Source organism: Physcomitrium patens, chromosome 17, assembly GCF_059467195.1.
Source record: "Physcomitrium patens ecotype Gransden chromosome 17, ASM5946719v1, whole genome shotgun sequence".
Lineage (NCBI taxonomy): Eukaryota > Viridiplantae > Streptophyta > Bryopsida > Funariales > Funariaceae > Physcomitrium > Physcomitrium patens.
Genome location: NC_143426.1, coordinates 4,115,362 through 4,129,660, shown reverse-complemented (window position 1 = coordinate 4,129,660; position 14,299 = coordinate 4,115,362). Strand labels below are relative to the sequence as shown.

Sequence of the window (14,299 nt, the reverse complement as noted above, 5' to 3'; positions counted from 1 at the left end):
ACAAAACAATACAAAACAAAAAAAAATAAACAAACAAATAAACAAACCTTGATATTGTTGAACTTAAAAGAAGTATATCAATGAATCTAACTTGCAATCTTGGAATTAGATAGCATTGAATTTGAAGTTGAACTATAAGTTCTACTTAATTGATAAATCCTCAAAATTTAAATCTTGTGCTATAAAACTTCTTAAATAATACAATTCTTATTTTTCTAACAATGGAAGTCTGTTCCACCTTAGGAGAAGGGATATGATTTGGTCTAGATGTTAAAGTAGCTCCAATCATTTTTCTATCTTTATTCTTTGTCATTCTTATTGTTGCTTATAGTGGTAAATTGAGTTGATGCATCACAAGCATTAATTTGTTCAATTGCTTTTATATTTGTGCCATTTTACTTTGTATTTTAAAAAAAATCTACTGTGATAACACTTAGAGAAAAAAAAATATCTAATATTTTTCAAGACAAATAGAAGAGAGGACTTGAAAATAAAGAAAATATTAAAGAAAATATCAATTTAAAAGAGGGTAATTTATAACTTCTAATACACTTATATCTTATCAAGAAAATAAAATAATCCACTCTTAATTAAAAAAGACAAAGCTATGATATTATAAGTATACTCTTATGAATTTGTCAATAACAAGAACTTGATGAAAGCAAATAACCAAGTGATATTTTTTTAAAAGAAATATAATAAAATAAATATAAAGAAACATGTATATTAATAAAATATTAGAATGGCTATTGCCAAAAGACAAAAAAACTAAAGACTCTTGAATCTAGACTTGAGCAAAAAAAGAATTGATAAGAGTTAAAAAGGCTTTATTTTTGTCCCTACATATATTATCTACCTAAGAGCTACATGGCAACATTCAATAGGACCTCAAACATGTGTTGACTTTGTAAGTCACATGTCTTAACGTGCAAGGTAAGTTTTTTATGTTTCTATGCAAACTCTACATAATTAGCTTGTTTCACAAGCTATCTACATATGTAATACATGGCTAACTTATTAATCAAGTTTCTAATTTAAAAGTCAACTATAAATATGTATAAAGTCAAAATAATATCTATAAAGATTTTAAGAAGCTTTTATAGAAGATATTATAAAATTAATATATTTTTATTTACTTTTATTTACTTCTACTTAATCATATTGATAAATACTAGAGTAAGTATATATGTCTGAGATAAGAAGTTTATTCCAAATAATAAGCAAATTTTGGCAAATAAATTCAATATTATCAAAATTCTTAATAATTGAATAAAAAAAGTCTTTATTACAATCTACTCGAACCTTGAATGTAGAATGGACGATTCTTCTTCCTTCAAGTAGTAATAAGGTAATTTCTAATGTGACAATCTTTTGCATCAATCAAAATTTAGTTGTAAAAGTATTATAGATAAATGTCTTATCAATTTTTGTAGGTTTGTTTGAAAAAAACATGCATCCATATTCTTTCATTATAGAGGCTACAATATCATCATATGCCTTTTTTTGTTGAAGATTTAATTATAAAATATACTATTTTAAATTTACTTCTAATTACATGGACCAATCTCAAGGATTTGTACAACAAGGCAAAGAATATCTTGTATGCAAGTTGAAGAAATCCTTCTATGGATTGAAACAATCACCAAGAGCATAGTACCAACGTATTGACATATTTTTTTTATCAATAAGGGATTTGTAAGGAATGAAGCTAATCATTTACTATATGTAATGTAATCTAAAGAGTATTTGTTGATTGTGATCCTTTATATTGATGATTTGATCATCTTAATTAATAATATGAAAAAGATAAATTGGATGAAGACCATATTAAAAAAAAACATAGATGAGTGATTTGAAAGAGCTCTACTATTCCTTAGGAGTAGAATTTATAAAAGATTGTAATAACAAGACTATTACAATGAGCAAAATCAAGTACATTGAAGAAGTATTGAAATGATTCAATGTAAAAGAATGTAAGTCCACTAGAACACTTTTAGAGGCCAATTTGAAATTGATGAAACTTACAAATGAAGAATATACACAAGTAAAAAATACAATATAAAGTATTTCATACAAATCAATAATAAATTTATTTATATATGTAATAGTAGCCATAAGAGTGGATCTTACATTTACTGTGAGTGTTGTAAGCTAACACATGTCTAAGGTAAGACCTTTATATTAAGCAATGATAAAAAAAGATATAGAGGTACTTAAAAGGTACAAAAGACTTCAAATTATGCTCTAGTCATAAGAACATTAATTTATAAGGTTATTATAATGCAAATTAGATTGAAGATATAAATGATAGAAGATCCACAATGGTATATATATATTCTTTATTGGAGTAGGAGCCATTTCATGGAATTGTAAGAGATAACCTACCTTTACAAGATCAACCATAGAGGCTGAGTATATGGCAGCAAGTGATTATGCAATAGAAGCATGTTGGATAAGACAACTTTCAAAAGACATTGAAATAAAAAAACTAAAAGAAACTTCAATAATATGTGATAATTAAGGTTGTCTTGTATTTTTCAAGAATCCAAAATACTATTCAAGATCCAAGCACATTGATATTCAACATCATTTCATATGAGAAAAAATTGAAGATGGAATAATAGATATGAAGTATTATGCTATAAAAGACATGTTTGTTGATGTGCTTACAAAAAAATTGGTAAAGGCTAGACACCATAAGTTGATAGAAGCATTAGATTTAAAATCCTTTTTATAATTAATAAAGTGACAATATTGAAGATCAACAAGATCTTGCATAGTTGCTACTGTATGGAATTAAATCATAATAAGTTGCTAATAGTCAAAAGATAACAAAAGTTTAAAACAAGTTACTATGGCAGTAGTTAGGTTAAGAAGAATTTAGGATTTAATTGGATATAACAAGGAAAGATGAATATAGTTATAGATGAAGATTTCAACTATAATTATAGAATGTTGGAAGTCAAAGTCATCTTATTCCACACTTCTCTTAGATGCAACCTTGGTAATGCTAAGTATTGGTGCTTCTAACTTCTCTTTCTTTAATAAATTCAAAGTTGATTTTTTTTTTCTTTAGAAATACTATCATATATCATAAGTATAATATTTCATCAATAAATATAATTGATTTGATATTTGGATATTTATTAATATTATTTTTAATTTATTTAATATAATTAAATTTTATTTAATTTACTCAATTTTATTTTTCAAGGCCAAAAAAAATAAATTTGATATTTTTACATGACTAATCAAATTTTTCTTTCTTTCTTTCTTTCTCTTTCTTTCTTTCTTTCTTTCTTTCTTTCTCTCTCTCTCTTTATATATATATATATATATAAATTTAATATGCTTATATTAAGTTAATATTCAATTGAATATTATTACATAAAGACTTAGATATGGTCTTAATATCTGCACCAAGGATGCAAAGTTTTTCATGTTTAAGCTTAACCTACATACCAAGGCTTCAACTCAATAGCTTAAGATAAATTAGTGTTTCATTGATTATATTTTTTCTTGTGATATATTTGAATAGTTTGATATAATAAAATCAATATTAGTCATTGAAGTAATTTTATTAATTTTTTTTGCATTGATTATAAATAAAATATTTAACATATATATATATATATATATATATATATATTTTTTTTTATATTTTATTTTTAAAATCCTTAAGCAAAGTTATAAAAAAAAACTTTAGATAGTTATAAAAGAGGCTTAAAATAAGAATTGATTGAAATAGTTATAGTATTCTATTATAAAAAATGATGCTTTCATAGTTATTGAAATTGTGATGAATTTTGGAAAAATTAAAATAAGTTTGGCTAGAGAATAAACTATAAGCATGATTAACTTTGGTACTATATTTGATTATTTTAACAATAATTTATAAAATATTATAGACCTCAATATATACCTTTGATAATAATACAATAAAATCAACTAAAATTTAATCATTTTTTACATATAATTTGATAAAAATATATATATTGAAAATTCTAATTATATTTTTTCTTTTTTAGTAAAAGATATTAATATTCAATCCTTTATCAAGTAAAATATTATAAAGGTTGTAATTTTCAATTCAAAAAAAAATAAGTTGTAAGTCTTTATTAATAATAATTGCTTTAGTTAAGATAATGTTATATTTTTAAGTAATTTGATGCAATAAGAATGTTTTTAATAAGAATTTAATACATGATTTGTAATTGCAAGTTTAGTATGTATTAATTATCATATAAAGTAGTAATTAAATGATTTAAAAATTAATTCCAACTTTCTAGATTTTAGTGTTAATAATATTTATACTGTTGATTAAATATTAGTAAATAAAAAACTTACAAAATTGTAGATGTTTTTTTAATCTTTATAAAATAATTCATTAAATGGTGAAAAAATAGACTAAAGGTAGATATGTTCTTCAACTTCTTATTTTTGATATTTATATCTTAGAATTATGGAGTTGTAATTTTATTCTTTTTTTTGTTAATCTTTTTTGGTCATTAGTTGTTTCTTTTTTAATTCCAAAAGTACTATATCTTTATAAATATTTTATTTAGGAGTAGTAATAAGCTCTACTATAATAAGTTTTATATTAAATTTCTACATCTTAGGAATTCAAACTAATATAATACCAAGTTTTATTGTATTCTTGGTCTCTAATATTATTAATAATTAAAAAATACCTTGATATGTATGATTTTTGTACCTAAAGTCTTTTTTTATTGTAGAAATAGAAAATAATTTTTTTCTTTATAATATGCTTAAAATAAAAATGATCGGTATTAAAAAAATACCTTTTTTAAAAAAAAAAAAAAAATCTTAAAATATGAATGCAAAAGTGGTCATAAATTTATTTATTTATTATTTTCATAATATTTCAAGTGATTTTAATACATTCAAATGTTAAAACAAGTATTTAGTACATCAAAATTCTTTTTGATATCTAAAACTTGTAGAATTTAGTCAAACCAAAAAAAAAAAAAAAATTATCTACCTATGATATAATATAGACTTCTATTTGCAATTAAAAAATATAGTTAGTTGTGGGCATGAAATAACTAAAGGTGCTAGAGGTTTCTTATTTAAAATATAATATTAATTAATTAGTGATATGATATAACAACCTTGGTTATTACTATTTTACAATCTAAAGATGTATAAATTATAAAACCTATTGTTTTTTCATCAAGGCCCATATAAATTCCAAGTTTGATTCTAAATTCTTATTTTTTTTTCTTTGATTTTTTCTTATATGTATGTATAAGAAACAACCAAAGATGCAAAATTGAAAAAAACTGGTTTTTAAAAGGGAGAACCTTTCTTTTAATGTTTGTCTAAAATTTGCTTCTATAAAAGAGTAATTGATGATGCAAATGGCCTTTTGTGCTACTTTGGTTGAAAGGATTTTTGGTACTTACCTTCCTATAATATACTTTTGATTTTGTTTAAGATATATCTATTTTTTCTTTTGGATACACCATTTGGGCGTGGTTTGTGAACATTGATTAGTTGCATAGGTAATTGCTAAATTATATGGATAAAAATTCTTTCTTACATACTAAGCATATAATTTAGATTTTAAATTATATAAAACTACTAAATTTTTAGTCTTGGATTTGTGGAAAATAAATCCATATTTTTTGGAAGTAGTCATCTATGAGCATCATGAAGTAGTTCAAGTCTCCTAAAGAAGTAATTGGAAGTACTCTACACATGTTTGAGTAGATTAGATCAAGACATTTGGTGGCCTCGTGAGTAGCATTTTTGGATGTATTCTTCTTTGATAGTTTTGCATGCATGCAAATAGGACAAATAATTTTTTAGCAAATTTTAACAAACCTCTAGCTAAAGTTTTTAGCAAATAGGACAAATAATTTTTTCTTATAGCTAGAGGTTTGTTGTTAAGATCAAATAAGTTTTTTATTGAGATTGACCCTAAGTAGCTAATTTGTCTCATTTTATAATACCAAAGATATGATAATTTAATTTTTTATTTATTTTTTAACAATAAAAATTCTAATTTATCTTGGAGACGGTTTAAACTTGGTTTTGTGATTTTACTTAAATAGGATAGGAGTAGTTGAAAAGATATTTGAAAAATTCTAATTTGTATAATTTATTTGAATTATCTCTGGTATTAGTTAATATTATCTCATATGATTTTTTATTAGATAAAACCACAAATTTTTGTTTTATAAGCAAGATCATGTTGTGAAAGTCTAAAAGTTGGCCAACAAAAAAAAAAAAAAAAAAAAAAAAAAAAATTGTAGATACTAAATACATTTTTGACATAATATATATATATATATATATATATATATATATTAAATTTCATTTGAGGATGTGTGAAAATCAAAAATCTAATGACATAGAATGACATGAAACTAACTTCCTACAAAAGTGATAGTCCTAATTTTTTAGAATAATTTTAGACAAAGATTTTAGACTAAGATTAAGTCACTAAATATTTGAACATCTCTTATGAAATATCTAGATGCTCTCAAGTCAAAGAATCAGCTTTTATCCTTAAAGAATTTCAAATACAACAATACTACTAAAGCTTAATTGATATCCTTATTACTTCATATGATGTTAGATTTAGATGGGTGAAAAATCTCACTATTATGTGTTAATATATGATGGTTTTTTTTAAATATATTTGCTCTATAACAACTTGCTATTGAGTTTGGCATATCTTGTGGTAATTGCATTGATATTAGTGTCATGAAAAAAATTATAATATACTTTATTTTCTACATCTCTAACTTGTTATTGTTTTTTAAGTTAAATTTTCTAATAATCCTCTTTGATTAGATTGTAAGGACATTCTAAGATTTTGATTTTTGTAGCCTCTTGTTTAGTATGTTTAGACTATTGGATGTAGAAGAGTATGCATTCTTGATCCACCAAAGTTCTTTTTTTAAAATCAATTTTAATTAATCGTAGATTGAATACACATCACGAAGGCTTTGTTGTTTTTTGATAAGGTACATAATTTTTCATTTGGTTCTTCCATTTGTACTATACTTGCTATTTCATTCAAAATAGGAAATGTCTTTTTATTTTGAAGCATTTGAAAGAAATTAGCAAAATAAGAGAGCAGACAATTTAGTATCTTTTGTACTATGATAATATTACTTTTTAGGTATCCTATATCTTTTAATTATCTAATAATGCTTTAAATTAAAAAAATAAAAGATGAAAAATCTTAATTTTTATGCATTCTAATAGAATTTTATTTGTTTAGTACTACCATTGTGTCTAAGACAATGTTTATTTGAAATACTCCTTGTAGATGTATCCATGTAAGTTTGAGATCTTCTATGTATTTAGTGCATAGCAATATCTTGTGAGTAACAAAAAAAACAAAGATAAGGCATTATCTTAGTGCTTCTTTTGAATTGCGGGACATATGTAGCTAATGTGAAGATCAAATTTTGTTGAGTTGGTTGCTTATTTATTTTTCAACTCCTTAAATAATGATGTTACCTCATGTATAGATAATATATATATATATATATATATATATATATATATTACATCCTATAGGTCATCTCTTTGTAGTATACTCTATATTAAAGTTTTTCATTCTTAGTAATCGAGGTTGTTTAAGAGATTTTTTTCTACTATCATGTAATAAAGTGTGTTTGCTATACTGAAGTAGTGTTATTTTACTAATTCTTACAAATGATATTTGTAAATATTTTGAATGAAGGATAGTGGAGTGAATGTAGAAGGAGTGAGAAGTTTGAAAAGTTTATGATTATGCAAGTAATAAAAATAAAATAAAATAAAATAAAAAATAGAGAGTATAAAAACAGATGGTGCATTAACTCAATTCAAAACCTTCTTTAATACTATGAAAATGTAATAGAATAAAGAAGTAATATAATAAAGAAGTTATACAATATACATAAAAGAATTATTTATAATATCAATGTAATCACACTACTTACTTTATTCATTAAATTTTTTTTTTTTGTAATACGACCATATGGTGAAAGATAAAAATATAGATTCTATAATAAAAGAGCCTAGTTAAAAGATATAGTAACAAAATATGGATAAAAGATAGAAAGATAATAAAAAAAAATAGTATTAATTTTTTCTTTTTATAAAAAATACTTTTATTAATTTAATATGACCATAAGTAAGTTAAAATAAAATAAATTAGAAAATTTTATAATTTAAGCATCTTTTAAAAGAAATTAAGAATAATTTATAGGAAAAATTTTCTTAAGAAATAAAGAATTGATACCAAGAATAGACTACTTGTGAACTAAGATCAAAACCAAATGCCAAGGCACAAAATCATGCACCTTTGGCAATTCTGGATTCTTTTATAGATTAGAGAGCAAGATTTAAAAAAGACTTTAAGAAGGTTTTTTTAGCATTAGTTTCAAGTGATTTGGAGACATATTGATTTTTTGAAAGCTTTTCAAAGTAAAAAATGTATTCAAAGGTTTTGGATTTTGAGAAGTAAAAAGAAGCTTACATATTTGAAGAATTTGTAGATATTGTAGCAAATTTATAGGTGAAATTTTGCAAGTTTTTTTTTGTGCTTGTCATATTTATTTTTTTTGCAGATTTGAAGTCAATCAAATGGTTAGATTAAAGGATATAAAAGTTTTATTGAATTGGAGTCTCAGATATTTGAATTTTAGAATTACTAAGGTTTTTTGAAATCTTAAGAAATCTGTTAGTTTGATTGATGTAAAACTTTTTGAGAGCATTATAGATTTAAGTATGTACAATTTTGCTAATTTAGAGAGCAATTGAATAATTAAAAAATAATTAATTTTTGCATAAAGATCAATATTCAAGTTGGAGAAGAAAAATAGCTCTTATTTAAGGATATTATGAATTCTTGCTTTTAATTGGTATATTTGATTTTTCTCAAATTTTGTAAGCTTGTTATTTGCTCAAAGTTTGAAATGTAAAAAAATTGAATTCAAATCAGTGATTCAACTATTTGCTATTAGAGTTTCAAATCAACTATGATATTTGGTTATGATTTATTTAGGATTTATTTAGCATTTATTTAGAATTTTATTAGAATTTGATTAAGATTTAATTAAATTTTATTTAAAGTTTGTTTAGGATTTCATTATGATTTTTTTAAGATTTGTTTAGAAACACATTTGAATTTGATTAAGATTTTTTTAGGATTTACTTAAAATTTCTATTTATAATATTTTAAAAATATTTACTCATATTTATTGTTTTTCTTTAAGGTTAATTTTTAAATTTTTTATATATTTTCTTAATTTATTTAAGACCTCTTTTAGATTTAATAAAGATTTTATTGTAATTTTTAAGGTTTAATTAGAGATAATTAAAGATCATATTAGGATTATTAGGATTTTACTGTTGCAATTTCCAATTCACCTTCTACAACCAAGTGTTTGATACATTTTCAAGCAAAAATTCATGTAATACAACAACAGTATTATTTATATTGTTTTACAACCATAGTTACCTAAATCTAATTTGGTGATTAGATTTAGGTCTTTATTTCTAATCTTGTAGGAACAAAGTCTAAAATAGTTCAACCAACAAATTTTGATGGTCACTGCTGAGTTTGAAAAGAAGCTCCACGCTCTTATCTGATTTCTTATTCTATTGAATGCTCTTATTTGTATCTATATACCATCTTCACAAGAATAAAGATCTTTTGGTAGTCCGTAGATCTTGAGCTTGTAGAGTTGCCTGTGTAAAACAATCTACCATCCTCTTTCACTTCTTTAATCCTTTCTCAAATTTCATCTCCTTCACTATGCTAAGGTGAAGGAATATTTCTACGAGGCTCCACCGAATTGCGCTGGCCATCAACAATGGTGAGGAATGTCGTCTAATCTTACCTTGACAGTGAGGTATTATCCAGCTCCAAAGCTTTCTCACAATCTTGTTCGACACCTTCCCATTCGCTGTCACAAAATCAGACATACACCAATCAGTAAAGGATCCCAGAGCTACCCATGATTCTCTCCGCATCTCCTACACTATACCTCTATTTCAAACAAATTCAAGAACATGCTTTCAGAGCCATTATCTTTATATCAGTAATACATGAATGGAAAACATACGAGAAAAGACACAATTCTGAATGAAAGAATTGAACACAGAATTAACATATCAGGGGGAAAACATTCATGACAAAAAAATTGTACCTTGCATTCGCCATGGGAGACTCCACAATTGGTTCAAAGCACCGATACCTTAGAACGTAGAGTGATAGCCCGCCCATTCTACACTTCCAACTCAAACAAATCACATCAAAGAAGAAATTTAACGAGTAAAGAACATGGTTACATGACTCAATATCAACTGCCAGAAGAGGATGAGTACCTCAGATGAAGGATCCATCTGCTGCGGCGATTTGGTCCTTCTCAAGTGCACTTTGTCCTGGTCCTTCAAGACTCTCTTTTCAGCGGACTAGCTACTTCGTTCCCATGTCTCCTTCACTCACCAGATTAAGACCTTAAGAGGGTGTTTTGGCACTGAGATTACAGTGAGTACAAGCAGTGCAATTCGTTCACTGAATCCAATGCTGCAGAGAGCAAGCGACACAAGCCAGAGTCCGAGGAACAGAAGCGCAACAGCAATCTCCGGTTCGTCGTCTCCATTTTATGCTTTCAGAAACCGACTCAGACGGTGGTACTTCATCACCACCTTCGCTTGAAAGCCAATTTCCTTCGTGATTTTTCACCCTACATAAAAATAATAAAAACACAGGGTTATTCCCTTAGCTGGTACAAGATGGCAAATAGGAAACCTCGTGTCCCATCCTTTCTGTTAGAACTAATCGCATGCAACCGACATAAGCCTCGATGCAATGAGATGCTGAAGCAGGTTTGAATTCAATTCCTATTATTGATAGAGCAGAAATTGAAAGGCGAACGTTACCAGCTGATTGATATTTTAACAAAGTTTATTTCGGGCAAGGAAGATGATTTCCAACTGAGCTCAAAACGATTCGGTGACCGTGAGGTTGCATAGAACCACAGGTCTGGGGTGATTAGCATCTCCAAAAAGAATTCAACAAACAAATGGCAAACACACTGATTAGCAGCAGTTTCTCATGATTCCAAATTGCAGCTTCATCTTCTCAACTGTCACTCAATGTTACCCTAATCACAAACTACAATGTGCCCGCATTCGCCAACATGCCCTCGAATAAACCAATGTCAGACAAAAAGGTTAAAGTCGTCCGGAGATTCAAAACCTGCAGAAAGTAATGCAACGCAAGCGCTTTGAATTCTCAGAGCCTCTAATTAACATCATAATGTAACAATGTGCGACTATACTACAGAGAACTCTACCGGATCTGCATACAACTACAAGAAAGCAAACTAAAGTCATGTGCAAAACGGATTCTTCGAACAGCAACCTCTCTGATAAGATCGCACCTCAAGTCTTGAGTCAGTTTTGATGCCATGGCCTCACACTTCGTGTAAACCCCTCAATCTATGGACTAATGTGAGGCAGGTTGTGCGACAAGATATCATTGCAAAATTTGGAGAAATGGGGCGGCAGTGTGATTGGTGAAAAGTTAAAAAAATTGTCCCATGAATTTACACCAGGGTAGAAAATCAAAATTAAAAAATTCGAAAAACGGGTAATGAAAAGACATGCTTCTTTGCGCAACAGAAGATTTCGTAAAGTCATCTTGTGCTCATTTTTTCGTAAAGCTGCTATTAAGACCCAAGAGCTTATCCATAGTACAAACCCACTTTCTTAAAAGGCATTCCCAACTTATTGTCATAGTATCTGAAACCCTATGCTTAGTCTGGAATACTCATGAATTCTGAGCTCTGACTTTTAAGTTTGATTTGTTGCTTGTTTGGTTTGTCGTGATTCGTCCCATGTGCGGCAGGAAAAGGTATAAACTTATCCTTTTTACTCGCACGCAAACCTTGGCTGCATTAGTTTGGGTCTTGTTGGTTCTGAGAAGGGCCTCTACCGGACATTTTGAATGTTTTGCAATTGGTTAGTTGGACACCTTATCAATTGCATCTCCTTTCTGTTTCGCAGAGAGCTGAATTGAGACCATTCTGAATTGAGAATTGAAGTGAATTGAAACCATTCTGTTTCGCAGAGAACAGTGGAGAGTTCGAAATGCTTAGAGCATTGGACAGAAAATGGTGATTCTCGAAGGAGGTGCTTCTCTTGTGGCTTTCAATCAACGCCGCCGGGTTCGTGCAACCAATTCTATGCAATTTCTAGGAGCTCTTGCATCCATTTGTCTCATAGCTGGGTTTTAGGACGGGAAATTGATGTGATACAAATAGTCTGGTCTTTTGTTAGTCACTGAATCTCCAGCTTGTCATATCGGGATAGTTTCCTACATTCTGTATTCCAAACCTTCTTTCCTCTTGTTCTCACTTATAAACGTGAAACTTGTGAGAGCGTCGTGATTTCAATCACCTTAATATCCTGCTCAAATTTGTACTGTGGTTTTAAAACTACCAGGATGAAGATTCGACTCTCCGCAACTGCAATTCGAAGGGTTGATTATTAGGGTTGTTGGTTACCTTCCTTACTCACTTAGGGTTGTAGCTCTTCATCGAAATCATGTCGATTCCGCAAGCAATCATGACTCAGGTTTATGATTTCGCCTCTAACTCCTCTCCTTTTCTGACGTCTACGAAACTTTCACAAGGCGTTCATAAATCAGGGTCGTGCTGCGGATACTCCCGACCTGGTAGAGCCGTGGCGGCCCACGAGGGATTCAATCTTATGGGAGGTGCATGGCTCCGGCCCTCCAGAACTATGAAAGTGAAATCCGAGGAGAATGTGCGGCTTGAACCACGGGTGATCCCCGACCCTCCATGTATCGTATGCAAAGGCTCGGGCAAGGTCAAGTGCAACCGATGCACTGGACGAGGGCGCCTCAACTTCCAGAAGCTCGCCATGTTGCCCAAGGGAGAGTGGCCGCAGTGGTGCTGGGACTGCAGAGGGTGTGGAATGAGCTACTGCCGACGGTGTCTCGGCACCGGAGAGAAACGAGGCGTTATTGGATTTCACTTCCCAGATGACGACGAATCCTCAAAAGGCATCTCAGACGGTACCCAAAACTGACGCGCTGAGTAGTCACTTATCAGTTATTTGCTCACGAGGATTTTACCGCAGGAGAAACGACTGGCCTCACCCAAATCTCGGCCATGGTGGACTTCCAGGAACTACTGTATCTCAACGAATTCAGGTCATGTAACTTGAGGTCATGTAACTTGAGGTCATGTAACTTGAGGTCATGTTTGTTGCATTCTCGAATTCTATGCTCATCAGTGTCCCTAGAGTTTCCCTTAGTATTGCCCAAGCTAGGGTTTCAAGATCAGCTTGGCTTTCGTAGCAGATGGCTTCTCACAGACGGAAGCTATTTCAAGCACGACGTAGCAGCTGTGTGATATCAAAGTCTAGCTCTTGTAGCCATTGTGTAGGACCCATTTGCCATCGATCACGAGGGATTCAACTCCTGAGCTTGTGTCATTTCGTTCTGCACTGATACGCTTTTACAACAGAGAAGACTTGCTTCCTCTTTTGTGATCTCTCCGGGGTTTTGGTGTGCAGTTTTCTCGTTCCTTGGTGTGGAGATCTCATTGCTTCAATCCCTTCCGTCTTGCAGTCTCGACTCATAGCAAGCCCCAGTTTTCCGAAGCCTCACCTAATGTAGGCATTGTGTTATATTTTTGTGTATTAGCAATAAGATTGGAAATTTAGAAGCTAGATTTATAGTTGGTTGGAACATAAGCTGTAAACATTGGTCAAAATTTTGATAGACTTTGAAGAAGCAATGAAGACTATCTTGTGTAAAAGGGTAGGAAAAGCCCTACATATTATAGATTTAAATCTACAATGATTGATTAGATATATAATGATGTCAATAAAACTTAAGGATTGGGACAATAGGGATTTGACTTTGAATAAGCTTTAGTTTTTAGACACAAATAGAAAGTAGGGTCTAAAAAATAGAATAGAATTGGCAAATATTAGACCTAAATAATCAAATTCCTTCATCATGACATTCCAAGTCTTTTTTGTAAGAAAATTTAATATTGAACCATTTGTTAAAGTATGGTGAAACAATGAGAAAAGTTATTAGATATAAATTAGATAGACAACCAAAGAACATAATATTATGCTTAAATGCTAGAATAATACTTAGATAGTTAACAATATACTAAAAAGTAAGAGTAATATGAAAATAGGGTGGCATATATAAATTTCTTTATGTACTATCATAGAACATGAAAAAATATTTGACTAAATAAGAGTATTTTGATGTATTCTA

The 14,299-nt window shown here is 28.9% G+C and overlaps 1 protein-coding gene and 1 long non-coding RNA gene across 5 annotated transcripts; one reads left to right on the top strand and one right to left on the bottom strand.

The window, feature by feature from the left end:
* Positions 1-9,435: 9,435 nt before the first annotated feature.
* Positions 9,436-11,469, bottom strand: LOC149987514 (uncharacterized). Of its 2 annotated transcripts, none has more exons than XR_016498125.1 (4): positions 10,915-11,469; positions 10,357-10,718; positions 10,179-10,256; positions 9,436-9,935 (listed from the first exon to the last, which is right to left on the bottom strand). It is a non-coding gene; the product is annotated as an uncharacterized LOC149987514 (long non-coding RNA). The 2 variants fall into 2 exon arrangements; XR_016498126.1 differs by having other exon boundaries at positions 9,726-9,935; positions 10,179-10,261.
* A 221-nt stretch (positions 11,470-11,690) lies between these two features.
* On the top strand, positions 11,691-13,916 carry LOC112294859 (uncharacterized). Of its 3 annotated transcripts, none has more exons than XM_024545791.3 (3): positions 11,691-11,890; positions 12,107-12,203; positions 12,481-13,916. In XM_024545791.3, the coding sequence occupies exon 3, from the start codon at positions 12,583-12,585 to the stop codon at positions 13,087-13,089; it is 507 nt and encodes a 168-aa protein (XP_024401559.1). In that variant the 5' UTR covers positions 11,691-11,890; positions 12,107-12,203; positions 12,481-12,582; the 3' UTR covers positions 13,090-13,916. The 3 variants fall into 3 exon arrangements, with proteins under 3 accessions (XP_024401559.1, XP_090100218.1, XP_024401560.1); XM_090244092.1 differs by having other exon boundaries at positions 11,748-11,890; positions 12,043-12,203; positions 12,481-13,883; XM_024545792.3 differs by lacking the exon at positions 11,691-11,890 and adding an exon at positions 11,920-11,997 and having other exon boundaries at positions 12,481-13,883.
* The last annotated feature ends 383 nt before the right edge of the window (positions 13,917-14,299 follow it).